Source organism: Notolabrus celidotus, chromosome 4 (genome assembly GCF_009762535.1).
Source record: "Notolabrus celidotus isolate fNotCel1 chromosome 4, fNotCel1.pri, whole genome shotgun sequence".
Classification (NCBI taxonomy): Eukaryota; Metazoa; Chordata; class Actinopteri; order Labriformes; family Labridae; genus Notolabrus; species Notolabrus celidotus.
In genome coordinates, this window is record NC_048275.1 from 24,299,523 (window position 1) to 24,319,637 (window position 20,115).

A 20,115-nucleotide genomic window follows, 5' to 3' on the forward strand; every position below is an offset into this window, starting at 1 on the left:
ACTGCATATTAATAACATTTATAGTGCCTATTTTGTCCCACATCAACCTACAAATAAGAGGATGTATGATAGCATTAAACTTTAACTTATATGTGCAAATATTGCCAAAATAGCTGTTGTATGATACTGCAGCCCAATCAATAAATGAAAAAAAAATGTTGGACTTACAAACTAAGAGCAAACACTGGATTCCAACTGCTCTCTGAGGCATCAGCATGCTAAATGCTAATGTCAGCGTGGTGGGGGTTAAGCAGACCTCAATGTTCTGGTAAACACTGAACACATACTTCAGTGTTTGAGCGTGCTAACACAAAGTGCTGCGGACATTCTTGACAGGAGTTTTGTTTGTTTTCAAGCATCTGGTCATACATCAGAATACATCCTACAGCAGATGATGTAAGGCGTTCGTACCTTTAACAGCTATTTTTGACTTTTTGAGCTACTTGGAACTGATTTTTTTGCATACTTCCTTGACTAAACTCGCTGTTTCCTTTACATTTAGGTTGAAAGTTAAAATATTCACAAAGTTACAATGGATTGTGTTTGCAGTCATGCAGTTGGCTTGTTATTAGTGCAGCAGTGTTTTCCACTCATAGACCACACCTTGGCGGCCTACCAGGCACTATTTGCTGAATAATTTGGATTTTTTTTATGCATATAAGATTGTCCATGACTGATTGATAAACAAGCAGACAATCTCTGTTTGCTCTCGTCCTCTGTGTCGTGAATGGAACTCTCTGCCTCTGGACATTAAAACGGCGAGCTCTCTGGGTGTTTTTAAAAGTAAATTTAAGACTTACCTTTTTAATCTAGCTTTTAATTTGGAGTAATTTATTTTTAGCCCTGGACTGCATTATTATTTTTGTTTTATTTTAACCATTATTACTTGAAAACATTGCTTTAAACATATATTTATCTTATTTAATTATGTATTTATTTTATTCATCTGATCTTGTCAATGCAACCTAATTTTCAACTTTCCAACATATCTTATTTTAGTAATTTTACTGTATTGATTTTATTTTTAAGTATTTTATTTATAATCATGCCTTTTATCATTTTACCATTGCTGTTGTTTTCTGTCTCTCTGTTATTCTGTAAAGCACTTTGGGCTGCATGTTTTTATGTATGAAAGGTGCTATATTAATAAAGTTGAGTTGAGTTCAGAGATGAGTTGTGACTGGTGTTTCACACATGCTCCATAGGCGACATTACTCTACAATCAGTATTAGATTGTTGTGATATATTATGTCAGCACAGCTGTTGTAATAATGGAATAACGAGAGTAACATTTCCAAATATGAGATGCATTATCTAGGTTAGATATGTTTTGCTTATAATAATTGTCAAGAGGAGAGGAAGGTGTTGTCACTGTGTGTGTTAGGAGGGCTGGTGTGTTTGTGTTTGGAGAACTGAAGGGAAGCAGGGTTATCAGATAGACACCATGTGTGAACAATGACTGAGTTGGAGAACAAAGAGAAGCTAATAAATGAAATAACCACATGCTAATACATAACTAAAACAAATATAGGTACGACAATGTATTTCCTAAGACATGCCTATTCCTGCTGCCACTTCCACATGTACACCATCACTCTTAGGGAAACACTGTGGTGCTGCAATATCATGGTAAGTAACAGCACCATCACTACCTTATTACTACTTGTGGGTTCTTTCTTTTAGGGATGGAGCATTAATAATAACAAGTTTTCTCCATTAAAAAGCTAATTAAAATCACTTTCAGTACATGAGCATCTAAAGCAAGTTGGCAAATGTCAACTACCTTAAGTGTACTGGGAAAAAATGCTGTACCCTTGCAAACACAATGTGAGATAACTATCAGTCTCTGGCCGAGTAGTCTTTTTCATTTTGTGTATAAAAAAATAAATTTTAAAAAGTTGTTTTGAGGGGGGGGATTAGGTCCCATTGCGTCTGCATTTTGGAGGTAATATCACTAACTACTAATGTATGGGGTTCACATTTAAAGCTGAGGCCAGGCAGTCAAACCATAAAGCAGCTTATCTCCACATCCAATCATATCACCAGGAGGAACCCTCTACTGGCCAATCACAGCCCTGTTTCCTTACACGGCCTTAGATTAGTTGTCCAGTCAGCATAGGGCGAGGGATGCCCTGCACGCTTACTGATTTCATCATCATCATCATGATATCTCTTATCTAATACACAGACTGAGTAATGGTCATGACTCAGACTGAGAGAGCAGCTTCTCAGTTGACCTGTGGGTTCTCTGTTTATGAATGTGAATTAACAATACTGTGATGTTTTTCACCAGCATCTGTGGGGATTATTCACAAACTCACTGTAATACTTTAATCTCCCAAAAAATCACTTTCCTTGAAAGTAATCTAGTGTATACTTTCTAAAACTGGTGCTGTAAAAAATCCTTATCAGTGACACGTCGCTCTCAAACAACCCTTCTGCCCTACAACTGGACAGCGGTGATGAGAACACTGTTTTATATCTGCAGTTGAGAAACCAGTGGGAGACATCACTGTGGCTTTGTCCATTATTTTCAGTCTATGGCTGTTTTGAATGGCCTGCTACATACTGGGTTTGAATTTAGTATGCAGTATGACTGTTCTGTTCGATCTGTTATGCAGGATGCTGAGCCAGACATCACTGGATTCACGGTTTCGAAAAGCGAAGTAAACACCAGCCAAGCTGATAGAGAAACTGCTTCTTTAGCATTATCTAATGATTTAAAAAGTTAGGAAGTGGTTTATATGGAATTTAATAGTTTTCACAGCACCTAAAAACTGATTTCTCCCCATCAAAAAAGAAGAAAAAAGAAAAAGCGGAATGAGCACTGTGCATTGTGGGAAACAGTATGCGTGAGAGACTGGTCCGATGCATACTATGAAATTTGCCTCATCAGTAGACATCCGGGGAGTTTTGGCATACTGCAGATTTTGCTCTTGTTCACGTACTACATACTACATACTGAATTTTGGCCAAATTAGTACGTACTTCTAGTATATAAGGCGTTTCAAAACAGCCAATGACTATGAGGAAAAGTCCAGAGAGAGGACATTAAAGTTATCACTAACTGCAACTATTAACTCATAGATGACTCCACTAATGGGCAACAAGTGCACAAGCAGAGTTTGCACAGGAGGGAAGGTGTAAGGGCAATCCATCCAGATGCTTTACTTGGTCCAAATTAGGGATGTGCATGCCAGGTTAATTAAACCAGTTAGTTAAATCATATAAGCGGTAAAGCAGCCCCCCACTGATAGCCATGGCTGTAGCCAGTGTTAATGGTGACTGCAATAACGCTATAATGCTCTATTATCCAGATGTTAACAAGCACAAGTTTTTTGAGTGTTCTCTTGCTTCAGCTAGTCGACATTTCCATTTCCAAATCAACGGCACAGGTCCCCCACAGCCACAAGACCTATAATCTTTTTTTCAGAGCAAAAGTAAAAAGAATATGGATTTTCTATAATAAAATTGTAAAATAAATGCCTTATTTCCCGCCAGATCAATGAAATTTCAACTTCTCTACTACACTGTTACAGATACACATCACTATACACACCAGCTATACTATTGTTTTAAGACCCACATACATCAATGGCAACACTTTGTAATGCTGGCAGTAAACTTAACAATGGCATGCTTCCTTTAAGCTGTAGCACTCATTGCCTAGTCTAATCTACATTGTAAACACTATTCGAACACTAGCCTGATACAAGCGAGCCTTAATCAGCCGTACAACTTGAACATTAATGGCCGCACTGAATCCTGGTGACATGCATCGAAGCCCAGCAGCCATTAGGATAACCGCAAAACACATCCAGGGGCCCAGCAGGCTAAAAATAGACACAGCACTTCTCACAACAAGTGACTGTCTTTCAGGATGATGGGGCATGCACTGTGGGCCTTTTCAGCTTCATCAACGTTACTGACTGCCACACTGCTGCTGGTGGAAAATATGAAAGTATAACCAGCATCATCACCATTACGTGGCAATTATAGACCTGCAGCAATCACTGTTTTCATCCTATAGTCAACATTAGGGAACATAAAAGAAAATAAGTATCACTTTCAAGCCTGGGAGGGGCTTATAACCCCTCGTCCTTCCACATGATAATAAAGCGACGGCTTGTTCTGAACACACTTGCTGTTTTTAGGCTCCCTGCTCTGGTAGTTAAAGCATTTAGTAAACTCAGCCTTTAGGTAAGGGCTCTATGACCCTTAATATTGTCGTATTACTGCTAATGTAGGGAATGAGTCAACAAAAGGCCATTTGTTCCTTCCATTAGGCTGAGGAACAAGACACATGTGGAGCGACTTAACAGCTGTGCTCAACAGTTCTTCATATTTAAATGCCTTACAAAACCACTGTGTTGTTAAGGTCAATGAAGTGTTGCACATTTTTTGACAGACCAGCCAACACGAAAAACGATTATAAGTTGTAGCCCTGATCGTGATTGAGTGTGATTTTGTGAGTCTATGGATGCAAACTGCAAGAAAGCCACCGGCCACAATTAATCAAGGAAATTTGCTTGGAGGGAAAACCTCCTTTAAAAATATCTTCAGTTTCCAAAAGCAGTACTCTACACACTGCTCTTTAAGACAACATTAACTGCTTGGATCATGTTCAACTCTCCAGAGAGCTGTTGTTTATTGGAAATGATTATTTTGAACAAAATGTACATGCATGGAATTATTCAGACACAATCTGACCATGCTTGTGTTAAAAGAAGAAATCATGTGTGATAACCATTTCCTCCTGTTTGCAAGTTTAACAGAAAACTCAAAGCAGCAAATGGCTGTATCGATGACTCGTCCCCCTGTAGGACTGACTTGAGGGTTATCACTGCAGGAAGCTGGATGTGTGTCCATCTGCATGTTGCCTTGCACATGATGACCATTACAGCAGTGTGTCTGTCTTTAGAGCAGCTGTGAGCAGATGAAGGCAACCTGAGGCTCCTACTATGAGGTGGTGACTGTTTAAACAGGCTGAGTTATGGGTGTACATTTCCCTCTGACCCTTGAGATTATCATTAGCCAACTTTTGCAACCCAACAGTGTGATGTAGCTTTACTCTCAATGACCCACCTCCAGGGCACGTGCATCAATCTTTCACTGAAAGTCTCTTTTATACCAGATAGGAAATGAATAGTTCATTTGAATTAACAGTTAACTCACTTTTGAAAAAAAAATTTTTTTTTCAAAATAAACATATTTTTTCCAATCCTAGCTTTTGGTATGATCAATCAACTGAGGTTGGGTGGATTTGACTAAGTCAGAATGTCTTTACCAATCAGAGATATATTGAAAATGCAACTTTATTAGAAATCTATATCAAAAAGACATGTTTTTGGAAAATTTACAAAAACGGAGTTATCTGTTTTTGCAAATGAACTCTTCAAATATTCTCAGTATCCATCAGGGGTCATTTGATTATCACCAGGAGGTCCTTTATCAGATCTAACTTTGCCACATCTGGTGATCTAAAAAAACATCCACAATGAAGTTATAAATCACACAACAGGCGAGGTATAAATCTGTATGTTGTGTCGAGGTATAGGTTTGATCGAGAGGGACGATAAACAGTAAAAGACGCCTTGATCCATTATCGGACATCCTTGCAATGACAGGTGTCGTGCCACGATTTCCCAATCAGATTTGCAGTTCTACTGCCATTTCAAGCGTTATTTAATGACAATGGTTGAATGTAATCGGCAATAGAAAACATCTATGATGTTGTCGATATTCAAGAGAAAATGGTTAGTGGGGCTGGGTGAATGAATAAGGACATGCTCTTTCGCCACCTCTCATCTCGTCTATTGCTGAATATTTTTTTGACAGTCCTTTTCAGTTCGGGCTTTCACAGCATTGCAGTCATATATTGATTCAATTTGTCCAATATCGTGTAAAATACAACTAACCACGGTCAAACATTAACTCTTCAGGGGCGATTGAGGTGGATGGCCAATTTCCGTCAGCAAGGATTCATTGCAATTCACACAAAAACACGTCTTTAATCGGTATTTATAAGACAATATATCACGTTGATGTAAAGTGTCTGTCAAATATTCTGGGTCAAGGGGAACCAAGCATGTCAGAATGAATCGTGTCCGATAAAGGGTGCCGCGGCGCACGTTGTCCGATAACGGGTGCATGCAGGTTGTATTTACCTGTAATGGGAAAGAGGCGCTCTTGTTGCCCACATATCCCCGGACTACATGGCTCTGTATGGACAGAACACGGCACTCCATGGCGGCTCCCGGTCAGCCGAGGAGGGATGCAGATAATCCGTTACTTCAGCGACAATCACGCTCACACATAACACTACGGAAACACACCGTTTAAAACAGAACGAGCCGAACAGATCAGGTGATCGGAAGATACATGAGCTAGCTAGCTTAACCAGCGGGATGGCGGTGTGCGAGCGCGTGTTGTGGTTGTAGCGGAGGATGATGATGATGATGATGATGTGCAGCGAAGGTGTGTGATAGGGGGGGGGGGAGAGAGCGCGTTCGGTCAGACACACAAAAACAGCTGGGATCGGTGTGGGAACGACCGTCAATGATGTCGCAGGTGTTTTCGTTATTAAGGCTAAAACGAAACAAACTGTGTCACGAGCTGTGTCCAGACTACCAGGGGTCGCGTGCAGCTGCACTCACACACTGAAGGACAAACACACATGCAGACCAGACTCTCTCTCGCGCGCGCCGGTTTTCTACGCAGGCAATCTGAGTGACCGACTAAAACCGGATGACGTCACCAAAGGGCCATTTAGCGCATCCTGATCCTGATCCTTATCAACACAGCTGGAATTATTGAATAAACGTGAATGATGAACAGATTTCTTCTATTGTGATCTTTTCTCCATTTTAACCACTCCAAATTACAAAGCCAGAGTATGTAGGGATGAGTTAATATTTCTCTTTATCATTTCAAATCCCCGCCGAAATGAAATTCAAATGAAAAAACATTTTCGCTGTTTTTTCTTTATTTTAAAATGACCTCTAAAATAATATTATTAAAATGTTAAGATCACTGATATTTAGCTTGAAATTTATTTTCAAAAATACGTAATGTAATAGTAGTAGAATTTATTCAGTCATTTTAAGTAATCTGGTGCATTTTTTTATCGTGCAATAACTTACCTTATCTATTATCAGATTGAAGTGTACATATTGTGTATACATCTGTAATAGTGCCATATTTTATTTCATTTTACTTTATTTTATTATATTTTATTATAGTATATTTTACCTTTGTCATTGCTATTATTATTGTTATTATATTTTTTAACTATGTTAGTACAGTGTTGTATTCCCCTGTCCCGTGTTGTAAGCTGCTGTAACAAAAGAATTTCCCCCAATGGGGGACCAATAAAGTATATCTTATCTGATATAGTAATTTTCACAATCATGTATTAAGTGATAACTGAAAAGCCAGAAGCAAAGTGCTTATTAAAGACTAGCCTACATTTTCTATCTAATTAAGCTACCAGCTTCCAAAGTGAAAACAAAAACAAAACAAAAACAAGTAAATCATGAACACTTAAAGACTTCAGAAACTGATTTGGAAACCATTTTTTCTAAAACCTAAAGTGAATCACAAGCTTTTAAATGTATACTGGTATTACACTGCAATTTAACCCCAAATTTTATTAGATAAAATAATAATATTTTTCCAATTATCTTCAGATTTTGTTCCTCACTCATTTAGCCTGCAAGCGGCGCCCCCTATGTGCGGCCGGCTCCCCTATCATTTGTCTATACTGCCTATGCCACGGGCCGGCCCTGATTGGCTTGTATGTGTGTCTGGTTGTGACTCACCATCTGTATTACAGAGTCGTGACTGAGAGGGGATTTGACTTGGCAAAGACTGCTTTTGTCACACTACACAAGCAGCAGCTCATTTAGAGTGTTTATATGGGCACACACAGCCTGAAAATTCAGGTAAGATAACAGAAAGGAGAGTGTTTGCCACAGAGACAGAAAGCAGTAGACAGAGACAAATGCAGCCAAATAGAGAGATGTTGAAATGACAGCTCCACCTGCTGTTCATGTAGGCATTGATTACTCAATGTAACACTTCAATCTTTATTACAGACATCCAAACATGCATCACAAAACACAAGACATAATTCTTTTAAAGTGCTACTTTAATAAAATAAATGTATTTCTTTATTATTGCATAGTTTAGATACGTAGCCAGTAATACTTTTCCCCTTATTTTCATAACGGATCACCCAAGCAAACCTCTAATGCCTCGTCTCTTTTCTGCTCCATATGGTAAAAGGAGGGGGATTGGAGGAGGAAGTCACAGAGAAAAGGCCAAAGGAGAAGAGGTTACAGAAGGGCAAAAACTGTAGATGGTAGGCATCATGGATCATTTGGAGTCCTGGTCCGTTTCTGGCTCTAAAAATAAGACAGCAGAAATCATTCCCTGAATAGTTGAGAAAAAATACAATTCCTTTTCACACTATACATTTTCATAGGAATTCAGTAAAGAATATTAATTGGCTGTAGTGCTGTAGAGCTGGAACATCGTGTTCCTGGGGTAAAAATACAATTAAAATCTCCATGAGTAATTGGATTACCATCCATAATGTAATACACAAACAAGGTTATTGAAGCAATGCATCATAGGGATGACTTCAAACATTGTTTTGTTTTCACATTCTTGATGAAAAACTACATATTGCATTACTCTTCAAGCAAAACCATCAATCTGATTCTGTTGCCATGGAGATTTTAACCAATCCAAAACTCACTGACTGCAACTAGCTCCAGACTAGAGGAGCTTTGTGGGGACAGGCTGGCTTGGATCTATAGGAGAGTTAATTTCCTAATTATTTTATTTTCTAACAAACCAGTTAGTTTTTAGGCATTTGGTGGAATCACTATATTGTCCTAAAATCAAATAAAATCATTATATATTCATAAAATAAGTACATTTTGGAAAGGATCCAAAATACTCCCTTATAATCATGTATAGGGACATGATTATAAGGGAGTATTTTGGATTCAAATATGTCCTCAACAAGACATTTTCAGTAGGAAAATACACTTAAATAGAGGATTTGAAAGTTTAATAAGGTATAATGCACAACAAAGAGCACTACCATGTAGATTATCACCTAACATTTTAAAACAACTGCATATACTTACCTGTACTCACGATTTGATTCTACATTCATATCTATAACAGCAACTAAGTTGCAAAGTGACGGTAAAACTTGTTTGTATTTTTGAGTTATGTATCATGTATCATCAGGTCACGTATGAAGTCATGAGAGCTCTCTCTTCGCTCTCACCAGTAAAGCTGAACTCAGGGAAGCTGTCCAGGTCTCCTCCTCCATACAGTCTCTGGAGCTTTGCTGCCTCCTCTGACAGGTTTTTTTTGTAATCAGGCTCTGCCTCAAGCAGTCCTCCATTCAGCCTTAGAGAAGGGGACAAGGAACATGGGGGGAATTAAAAAAGCCCTTCAGTCAATTCAAGTCTTGAGTTTTCTTCCTGTATCTGATGATACACTGTTTTGTTTTTTTTCCAAATTATAACTATAGGGGTGAAAGTTTCTTCCACTATGTTGTGACAATCCCTGACTTTCTGAGACTTAAACTATAAGAAACTGAACCTCCAGTTGCTACATACTTGCGCATGTTGCTGTATTCTCTGATCTTCTCCAGGAAGAGTCTCTGTACTGGATCTAAATCTGACAAACATAAAAACAAAGCTTTTGAATTCCAACCTCAATATCAACACATTTTAAAGGGAATGCTCTGAATATCAGTCATATGTGATGTATCAATAAAAGGAACTACAGATGGTAAAAGAAAGATTTTAGTCATAGCAGATCAGTCTATTAAGGAAATAATTGGGTTCAGGAAGGATACTGAAACATTTGAAAAGGGAAGTCTCCAATTCTCTCAAAAACATGCCAAAAACAAAATACAAGTTTTTGTATGAACAGGTAAGCCTCAGCTACGACTACCTTCAAGGAGAGCATGTTTTTGAAGCTGCAAAGACACAGTGCTTTAAAAGCGTCACATTAGGCAGAGACAGTGTTATGATGAAGCTGTGACCTCAGGCCTTTTGCTTCACCTGAAACTATTAACTGTTTTCCTTCAGATCTGGTCAACCCAGCTCTTTACAAAAGGACAATGGCCAAACTGAGGGCACAAGTAAACAATTGTCATTGTCAGATACGACCCATAACTATATGCATACCTGTTTGTGTCCCTGCTTCAACAACATTCTCCAAGCCTTCCGTCCGTGCTCCCTCCACCTCCTCGACCTCCTCCATTTCCTGTGCCTGTAGCATCTCAGTTGGAGGAGCTGAAAAGTCATCCTTCATCTCAGCCAGCGTTTCAACACATACTGACCCAGTGGCAACAGATGCTGTGGAAACAACCCCAGAAACATGACAAATAAGTGTCTGCAGGACAAGGGCTGAAGAGCTGATTTTACTTTAAAGAGCATCTAGCGCTTCACCAACAAAACAAGATGATAAAACATAAACACTTGTTAGCTTTCTGTCGAGAGCTAGGAAAACAGCAACTAGTTAATATGTGTGCATTGGAACTTCTAGTGGGCATAGCCTTGATTTTTGGCCAGAGCTCTACTAGCTGTTTTCCATTGCCCCCAGCCTTTATGCTAAGCTAAGCTCATTGCCTCAGGACACAGCTAAATACTTAATACATAAACTTGAGAGTGGTGTCATTCCCTTGGTGTTTCTTCAATGATTGGAGTCAAACTTACCATCCACTATATTTGCTCCTGCAGCCTCCGGCTCAATCAGGCCTTCAGTTACACCTTTTATCGGCCCAGGAACAGAAAAGAGCAGCTCCTCCATCAGTTCATCCACCTGCAGAGCTTCAGACAGACCTTCACCTTCAGGCAGAGACAGAGACTCAATGTTCAGAGCCTCAGTTGCCTCTTCAGACACCATCTCATCTTTAACCTCCATCTTTTCCTCTTTGGCAAGAGCTTCAGCTTCTGTCTCCAGATAATTTGAAGTTTCACTCAGAAAGTCACTCTCCAGACTTCCCAATGACGCCTCGACTTCAGCCAAAGTCACAGACTCGAGAGTCATGGCCTCCACGATACTCTTTTCCCGCTCTGTTGAGTCTTTTTCTGCTTCCTGGCTGATCGCTTTAGCCTGTTTCGGGTCATCGAGTACATTTTCAGGTGGCTGCCTTGATCCTTGCTCAGAACCAAACATGGCCTCTAAGATAATGGATGTCTCAGCTTCTATTGCTTCAGTTGCTTCAGCGATAGAATCTAGTGATAAAAGCTCAGCCTCAGTTGTGCTATCAAAAACAGCATCCTCTTCTTCCTCTATCTTCGTAGTCACTTCCATCTTCTCCTCCTTTGCAAGTACCTCAGCCTTTTTCTCAAGTTCATTCCTTGTTTCTAGAAGATCGTCTGGTTCAAGAACTCTTACTTCAGCTTTCACATTAGCTAGAGTTATTGATTCCAGCGTCATGGCCTCTGCTTCAGTTTCCTTCTCCTCTGTGTGCAAAGAGTCTCTGTTTGCTCCTGCAGGTGGACCAGAGACCAAATCAGGAGTTTTGGAAATCACTGCAGGAACATGCCAGAGCAGCTCTTTCACTAAGGTACCACTTTCTCCTTCCAACTCTTGCAGATCGTCAGACAGCGAGTTCCATTTTGAGAGAACTTCACTTAAGTGTTTGCTCTCATCATCCCTTGGGTTTTCTGTTTCAGCTGCAGCTCTGCTTTCAGCTCCACTCCCCGTCTGTACCAGCAGCTCCTGGAGTTCTTGTTCTACTTTCTCATCAAGACAACTGTTTGTTTGGAAGAGCTCTTCACTTTCTAAAGACTGTACTTCAACCTGAACTCCATGAAGTGTTACGGACTCCAGAGTCATTTGTTCAGAATTGATCACCTCTTCTGCTACAGGGACATTTACTGATGATGATTCTTGTGTGGACTCTACTTTGTTGTCCAAAGAGAGGGGTGCAAATTCTTGTGCATTTTGGAGTAAAGTGACATGTGAGAGGCTGTCAGCAACTGTAGTGTCTGATGTAGGCTCAGCTGCACTTTCAGAAAGAGCAGCTCCACTCTCTGGAGAACATGTGCTGGCCTCTACTATCGTTTCTATTACATTCTCTGCTGAAGGTTCCTCTGTGGTGTTAATCACTTCCAAGTCTTTGCTGGTTGCTGTATCTGCTAGAGTTTCTATTGTAGTTTCTACTTCTTTTTCTGCAACATCCAGTTTAGTCTCTACTGCTTCCAGAGCACAGGTGCTGGCCTCTACTGTTGGTTCTATTATTGTTTCTTCTTCAGCAGCGTGTGAGATGCTAACAGGACCTGAGTCTGCTGCTGTTTGTACTAACTGTTCTGGAGAATCTTCTGCTGCATTAACTTTTGGCTCAGCAGCAACCCCCGTTGCAGTTTCTACTTCTTCTTCTGCAACATCCAGTTTAGTCTCTACTGCTTCCAGAGCACAGGTACTGGCCTCTACTGTTGGTTCTATTATTGTTTCTTCTTCAGCAGTGTGTGAGATGCTAACAGGACCTGAGTCTGCTGCTGTTTGTACTAACTGATCTGGAGAATCTTCTGCTGCATCAACTTTTGGCTCAACAGCACCCCCGTCTATTGTTTCCTGAGGACAGATACTTGTTTCTAATGCTGGTTCTAGTGTTGTTCTTTTTAAGGCTTCTGCAGCCGCGTGCAGGAGGTTTGAAGGACTGGGCTCTGTGCTGCTGGTTTGAACAGCTTGAGCTGTGGTATCTGCTACAGTCTCTAGTGTGGTTTCTACTGAACCTTCAGCAACAGCAGCTCTATTCTCTAATGTTTCCTGAGGAGAGGTGCCGGCCTTATCTGATGATTCTACTGTTTCTGTTAAGGGTTCTTCTACAGCAGAGTTTGAGAGGATTAAAGGACCTGAGTCTGTGCTGTCATTTAGTATTTCTTGAGCTGGAGAATCTACTTCTATAGCCACTGTGGGTTCTACTGAAGTTTCTAATGTTTCAGCATGTGAAATGTCAACCACTGTGTCCGTGCTTTTGGTTTCAGCTGCTACATCTTGTGGGGTTTTTATCATAGGCTCTGCTGGGCTGTCAACAGCTGCGTTTGTTTCAAGTGTTTCCGCAGGTAAATGGCTGGTTTCTGCTGGTGATTCTACAAAAGTCTCTACTAAGGGCACTTCTTTGGCAGTGTGTGAGACATCAGTCACTCCTGAGTCTGTGTTTTTGGTTTGTGCTTCTTCAGCTGAAGCTTCTGCTTTGGCTTCTACTGGATCTTTTGGTGGTCCCACTGGAGCAGCAGTGACGGATGACAGAGGTGTGGAAGAGGCTTTGACAAGTCGAGCTGAGTGAGGAAAATAAGAGGAAGATGAGAACAAGAGGATGTAAAGGCAGTAGCAAGAAAATAACTATCCTTCCCTTAAACTAGGGATCATGTGACACTTGCAACTGCATGTCAGTCCGTGGCATTTACATGACCTCATCTCGCATCAGCATTATTTCTATAATTTTCTCCATATTAACACCAAGCCAATACAAAGCCCAACATGAAACAAAAACAAGTACCTCTTCATTTATTTCAGTAAAAAGGGGTGGTAGATTTATACTCAAATCCTCCTCATGTGTGACTTGCTTTATTCTGACTCCCTGAATGTGCTGCTGACCTTTACCGACGGAGGTCGCTGTGCCCGGCCTGCGCTGGGAGTAAAGCTGCTCCAGGAGTTTGGCGACATCCAGAGCTGGTTGAGGCTTGGCTTTTTCTGTCAGATGAAAGTGAGAATGGTGTGATTAGGAGGAGAAACATGAGTGAAATGAAGACCAGATCAAAGTGCGTTTGCCTTACTGATGTGTGTTCTGCGTGGTTGTTTTCCGTCTGTTGCTTTGGTGCTGAACCGAGCAGTCTGCGGCCTCCACACAAGTCTGCACAACTCTCTGTGAATAAACTGGACACACAAACAAACACATAAAATCAAGTTATGGGGTGCAGAAGAGAATCCTGAATACTTTTAGAAATTCAACACACCTTTATTCAACACACTTTTACTCCACACTACAGTGTAAAAAAGTGGCATTACCACAGTTTGCACAATGGGTTAAAAATTGACCCACCACAGGTCAATACAGCATGACTGAGTTTACTGACCCTGTAGTGTAGTGTGTATGTGTCAGTCGTATGGGGCTAATGTTATCCAGCAGCCATGGGTCGGATGGAAAATAATAGAAAGTGCTGATTTTAATTGAGAGGAATAAGACAAAATTAAATGAATGACTAGAACACAATGTTGCATTTGAATTTGTGTGCTTATACACTAGAATAACTGTAATTATGGGACCAATAACAGTATACTTTTGTATTAAAATAATTGCTTTCGTCACTAGAATGACTGAAATTGTGTCACCACTAAAAGTCTGATATGTAAAAATGTCATCATCTCACAAAAGCCAGTGGGTCACCTGGAAGTCATGTGGTCATATGGCCCAGGGGGGGAAATAAAGTCACTGAATCGGGTGGCACAAGCACCCGATAATAGGGTTGTTTTGATCCTGAAAAGTAAAACTCTCCATCTGTCTTGGTCCATGTCAATCAGTCGGGCTATTATATTGTCCCATTGAAAAAAATCTGGGTTCCCACTCTTTTCCAGAGATCGTTTTCCAGGACATTTTCATTGATGATCAAGCTGGTATGGCCGTCTAAATTTAGTTCCTAATTTAGTTCCTAAATAGTCTGATATGTTCCTCTCAGTGGAAGTCTACATTGAAAGACATGTAGTCTATGGCTATCAATGAAATCATCTCTTACATTCTTAAAAATTATGGCAAATTGATAATAGAATAATGCAACCACAGATGTACAGCACTTCACTTTATTAGTGCAACCAAGTAACAATGATGGGCAACTCTCATCTCAGCTTTCTCTTTTCTCAAAAAATATAAAATGAGCTAAGAAAAAAAACAAAAGAGCCTGCAAAGGAATCTGGAAGCTGCCTTACTGAAATAATTAAATAATAATAATGATCAGAGGATCAGTGCATTAATGACTTAAATAGAACTGAATGACAAAAATGGCCACAAATGTTTCTCAACTCAAATCAAACTGAAAATATACCTGCTTAATCATGATATTCATCCTGCTATGTGGTCCATATAAAACAAAGCAAATGTTACGTTTTTTTTATTTGAGTTACCGTAAACTCTGAAAAAATCGCACCGGTGTAAAGACGCATTCTGTACTTGAAGATCTCTCAGAGATTTAAAAAAAACGTAAACTGTCTTCCTGCATGGCGATGTCTATTATGATCAGGGATGTCTACAACGTGGAGTTTCTGTGCAGCTGTGTCGCTCTTTTTGTTCCGTTTGTTTTCACTATCGGGAGTTTGCACTCCTACTAGCTAGAGCAGGGGTTCTCAAACTTTTTGGAGCCAGGGACCCCTTACAGGGGAGAAAATTGTCCATGGACCCCTCATAATTGTAAGCACATTAGTGATGTTACATAATCAAAAGCTCTGTGAGCCGATGCTTTATAGTGAATCAGAAGAGCCGGCTCGCATCAAGAGAGAGCCGGCTCCCAGTTTTTTCCTTTTGCTGCTCAGCTCTCACAGTGCTCAGCCCCAGCTCTGCTCACAGCAGAACTTTGTTTTGATTGGTCAGCATGGCGGCAATGCGGCCAATCATATGTGAGGATATAGGATACAGGTGATGGAGGGGAGGCTGTGTATCCTGGCTTCATCTGTTCCTTCAGAGAGAGCTCTTCTTGAAGACAGGGCAAATACTCACTGGGGGGAGAAATCGGATCAGCCCATCCAAACTGAGGCATCTGATTTTTCTCAATGCCAACCTGAGGACATTAATAATGTTTACTTGAGTTTGGTTCTAGTTCTGGTTCTGATTGCTCGAGTTTGGTCCTGGTTCTGTTTGCCTGAGTTTGGTTCTGGTTCTGGTTCTGATAGTTCGAGTTTGGTTCTGGTTCTGTTTGCTTGAGTTTGGTTCTGGTTTTGGTTCAGTTTGCTTGAGTTCTGTTCTGGTTCGGTTCTGGTTCTGGTTCTGTTCTGGTATGGTTCTGGTTCAGTTCTGTTCTGGCTCAAGTCTGGTTCGGTTCTGTTTCGGTTCTGGTACGGTTCTGGTACGGTTCTGGTATGGTTCTGGTTCGGTTCTGGTATGGTTCTGGTTCGGTTCGGTTCTAGGTCGGTTCTGGTTCATTTCTGGTACAGTTCTGGTTCGGTTCTGGTTTGGTTCTGGTTCAAGTCTGGATCGGTTCTGGTTCGGTTGCGGTTGCGGTTCGGTTCTGGTTTAGTTCTGGTACGGTTCTGGTTCGGTTCTGGTTCGGTTCTGGTTCAGGTTCTGGTTCTGGTTCGGGTCTGGTTCGGTTCTGGTTCGGTTCTGGTTGAGTTTGATTCTGGTTCTGTTTGCATGAGTTTGGTTCTGGTTCTGTATGATTAAATTTAGTTCTGGTTCTAAACCTAACCCTAACCCTAATCCCAATCCTAACCCTAACCCTAATCCTAACCCTAACCCTAATCCTAACCCTAATCCTAACCCTAATCCTAATCCTAACCCTAATCCTAACCCTAATCCTAACTCTAACCCTAATCCTAACCCTAACCCTAACCCTAATCACAATCCTAACCCTAACCCGAACCCTAATCCTAACCCTAATCACAATCCTAACCCTAACCCTAATCCTAACCCTAATCCTAACCCTAATCCTAACCCTAACCCTAACCCTAATCCTAACCCTAATCCTAATCCTAACCCTAATCCTAACCCTAATCCTAACCCTAACCCTAATCCTAACCCTAACCCTAACCCTAACCCTAATCACAATCCTAACCCTAACCCTAATCCTAACCCTAATCCTAATCCTAACCCTAACCCTAATCCTAACCCTAATCCTAATCCTAACCCTAATCCTAACCCTAATCCTAACCCTAACCCTAATCCTAAACCTAACCCTAATCCCAAACCTAACCCTAACCCTAATCCTAACCCTAACCCTAATCCTAACCCCAATCCTAACCCTAATCCTAATCCTAATCCTAACCCTAATCCTAATCCTAACCCTAACCCTAATCCTAACCCTAACCCTAACCCTAATCACAATCCTAACCCTAACCCGAACCCTAACCCTAATCCTAATCCTAACCCTAATCCTAACCCTAATCCTAACCCTAACCCTAATCCTAACCCGAACCCTAACCCTAATCCTAATCCTAACCCTAATCCTAACCCTAACCCTAATCCTAACCCTAACCCTAACCCTAACCCTAATCCTAATCCTAACCCTAATCCTAACCCTAATCCTAACCCTAACCCTAATCCTAACCCTAACCCTAACCCTAACCCTAATCACAATCCTAACCCTAACCCTAATCCTAACCCTAATCCTAATCCTAACCCTAACCCTAATCCTAACCCTAATCCTAATCCTAACCCTAATCCTAACCCTAATCCTAACCCTAACCCTAATCCTAACCCTAACCCTAACCCTAACCCTAACCCTAATCACAATCCTAACCCTAACCCTAATCCTAACCCTAATCCTAACCCTAACCCTAACCCTAATCACAATCCTAACCCTAATCCTAATCCTAACCCTAATCCTAACCCTAATCCTATCCCTAACCCTAACCCTAATCACAATCCTAACCCTAATCATAACCCCAACCCTAACCCCAACCCTAACCCTAATCACAACCCTAATCCTAACCCTAACCCCAACCCCAACCCTAATCACAACCCTAACCCCAACCCTAACCCTAATCACAACCCTAATCCTAACCCTAACCCTAATCACAATCCTAACCCTAACCCCAACCCTAACCCTAATCACAACCCTAATCATAACCCTAACCCTAACCCCAACCCTAACCCTAATCACAACCCTAATCCTAACCCTAACCCCAACCCTAATCACAACCCTAATCATAACCCTAACCCTAATCACAATCCTAACCCTAACCCTAATCCTAACCCTAATCCTAACCATAACCCTAATCCTAAACCTAACCCTAATCACAATCCTAACCCTAACCCTAATCACAATCCTAACCCTAACCCCAATCCTTACCCTAACCCTAACCCTAACCCTAATCCTAACCCTAACCCCAATCCTTACCCTAATCCTAACCCTAATCATAACCCTAATGATAATCATAATCATAACCCTAACCCTAATCACAATCCTAACCCTAACCCTAATCACAACCCTAACCCTAACCCCAACCCTAACCCTAACCCTAACCCTAATCACAACCCTAACCCTAACCCCAACCCCAACCCTAATCACAACCCTAACCCTAATCATAACCCTAGGATCAGGGTGAGAATGATTTTGTAACAGAATAAATGCACACAATTGGGCAATTATAAGTCTTCTCATAAAAACACTGTATGTAAAAGGGTTTTCAACACACAAACCATTAGTTTTTGCAACGTTAAGGAAAAATATACGGCTACAAAAGATCTTAAACTAAGAGCCGTTCGGGAGCCGAGTCAAAAGAGCCGGCTCTCTGAAAAGAGCCCAACTTCCCATCACTAAAGCACATGCTTACTACCATTTGCACTCTTAGTTGCCCTTGGAACTATTTGTATTGTAAAACGTATCAATGTAAATACTTCAGACCTGTACCATAGTGATAAACAGATAACACTTCAATTTGAATCAAGTAAATACCACTTGTATACTTTAAAACAGAGGGTCATTTCATTCCTTGTGGACTCAACATGACAGCATTTATACTTTTCAAGTAATTGATCTTAAACGCTTTCAGAAAATTAACAGGAGCAAGACTCACATATCCCTTCGAGCCACCAAATGGTATCATAACAATGGTGTATGTTGTTTTGTAATGACACAGCACAATTTTATGATTTACTAGAAATGTATTCAAATTATTTCACGGACCCCCACCCTATGGTTCGCAGACCCCCAGGGCTCCCAGGACCCCACTTTGAGAACAACTGAGTTAGAGTAAGGTGATTGAGCCAAATGTACCATAAAACATAAACAATATACCCCCGTTTTCTGTGAATGCATGATTATGAAGTGAAGGAGAAAAGATGTGAAAAAAGTTGCGCAGTGTCGCTGTCTTTTCCAGCACAGCGTGCACTCAACTTTCAATGAATGGGGATGTGCTTTGTTAATAGGGTCAGGTCAAACGCAGCCATGTTGGAATAATTTTCCAGGACTATTTTACTTTTTCTCCCATTTTCCAGGTCTTTTCCAGTACTGGAAAACTGGTCAACTGTTTTCCAGGTTTTCCAGGACGCGTGGGAACCCTGAAAGTGTTAACACAGTGGTTCTGTGTGCCTGGAAACACTTCATATAAGTGCGAGATCTGTGATTCAATTCTGTGCCATTCATATAGGATTGTACTTAATCGTGATCCTTTCAAGAGGGCTACTTACACATGCTTTCTGTGTGTTATTGTTTTATTTATGAAGTACAACTGTAACTAAAGCTTTTCAAATATATCACAAATATCAAAACTATTTAGTAAAGTAACAATGTAACACAAAACGAAGGTAAAGTACTTAAACATTGCACAGTGAGGATCAGATTATAGGTATTGGACTTTTACCTTAACATTGACAATGAGTTGACTTACCCTCACATATAATCCTGTTCCTTTCCTGAACAAAGCAGCAGCCATGATTGTTTAAATAAAAAAACATATAAGATAAGAAACTGTGAGCTAGCTGAAAGTCTTTGGTAGAGTTGAGGAGGAATGACAGGTCGTTGCTGGAAAGTACTGAATGTCCTGAGTCTCCCTGTCCTCCACCATTGCAGTATTACTCTCTGTTTATACTTCTGGACACACCGATGGATATTTAATGAGGCGATAAAATGCACAGATTGCGGAATTACTATTAAGTTAAACGTGGTAAACAAGGCGATTAAACGGACACTCTCCTTGTGTCCACCTCTTCAGTCTATGGTCCACCTGCATCGATTAAACACCTTACCATTTGATGTGCATTGTTTTCTATCCAAATACACCTTATTTATTGCATTTAACAGAGGGTTCCCATTTGTATAAAAGCATTACAATTAAATTAAGCTATCCGAGTCAAATCCTCCAAATACAACCGCAAACAACAGCAGAAGAAGAGCACGTATCCGGTAAGGGCTATCAAAATAA

At 40.6% G+C, this 20,115-nt stretch overlaps 1 protein-coding gene across 5 annotated transcripts; it reads right to left on the reverse strand.

Annotated features, from left to right (window-relative positions):
* Positions 1-8,073: 8,073 nt before the first annotated feature.
* Positions 8,074-20,082, reverse strand: LOC117811516. Of its 5 annotated transcripts, none has more exons than XM_034681846.1 (9): positions 19,582-20,076; positions 13,821-13,920; positions 13,642-13,737; positions 12,553-13,322; positions 10,749-12,345; positions 10,218-10,388; positions 9,642-9,702; positions 9,305-9,429; positions 8,074-8,405 (listed from the first exon to the last, which is right to left on the reverse strand). In XM_034681846.1, exons 1-9 carry the CDS (start codon positions 19,624-19,626, stop codon positions 8,377-8,379), a joined length of 2,994 nt encoding a protein of 997 aa, XP_034537737.1. In that variant the 5' UTR covers positions 19,627-20,076; the 3' UTR covers positions 8,074-8,376. The 5 variants fall into 5 exon arrangements, with proteins under 5 accessions (XP_034537737.1, XP_034537738.1, XP_034537735.1 ...); XM_034681847.1 differs by having other exon boundaries at positions 10,749-12,204; positions 12,412-13,322; XM_034681844.1 differs by having other exon boundaries at positions 10,749-13,322; positions 19,582-20,082.
* Between the last annotated feature and the right edge of the window lie 33 nt (positions 20,083-20,115).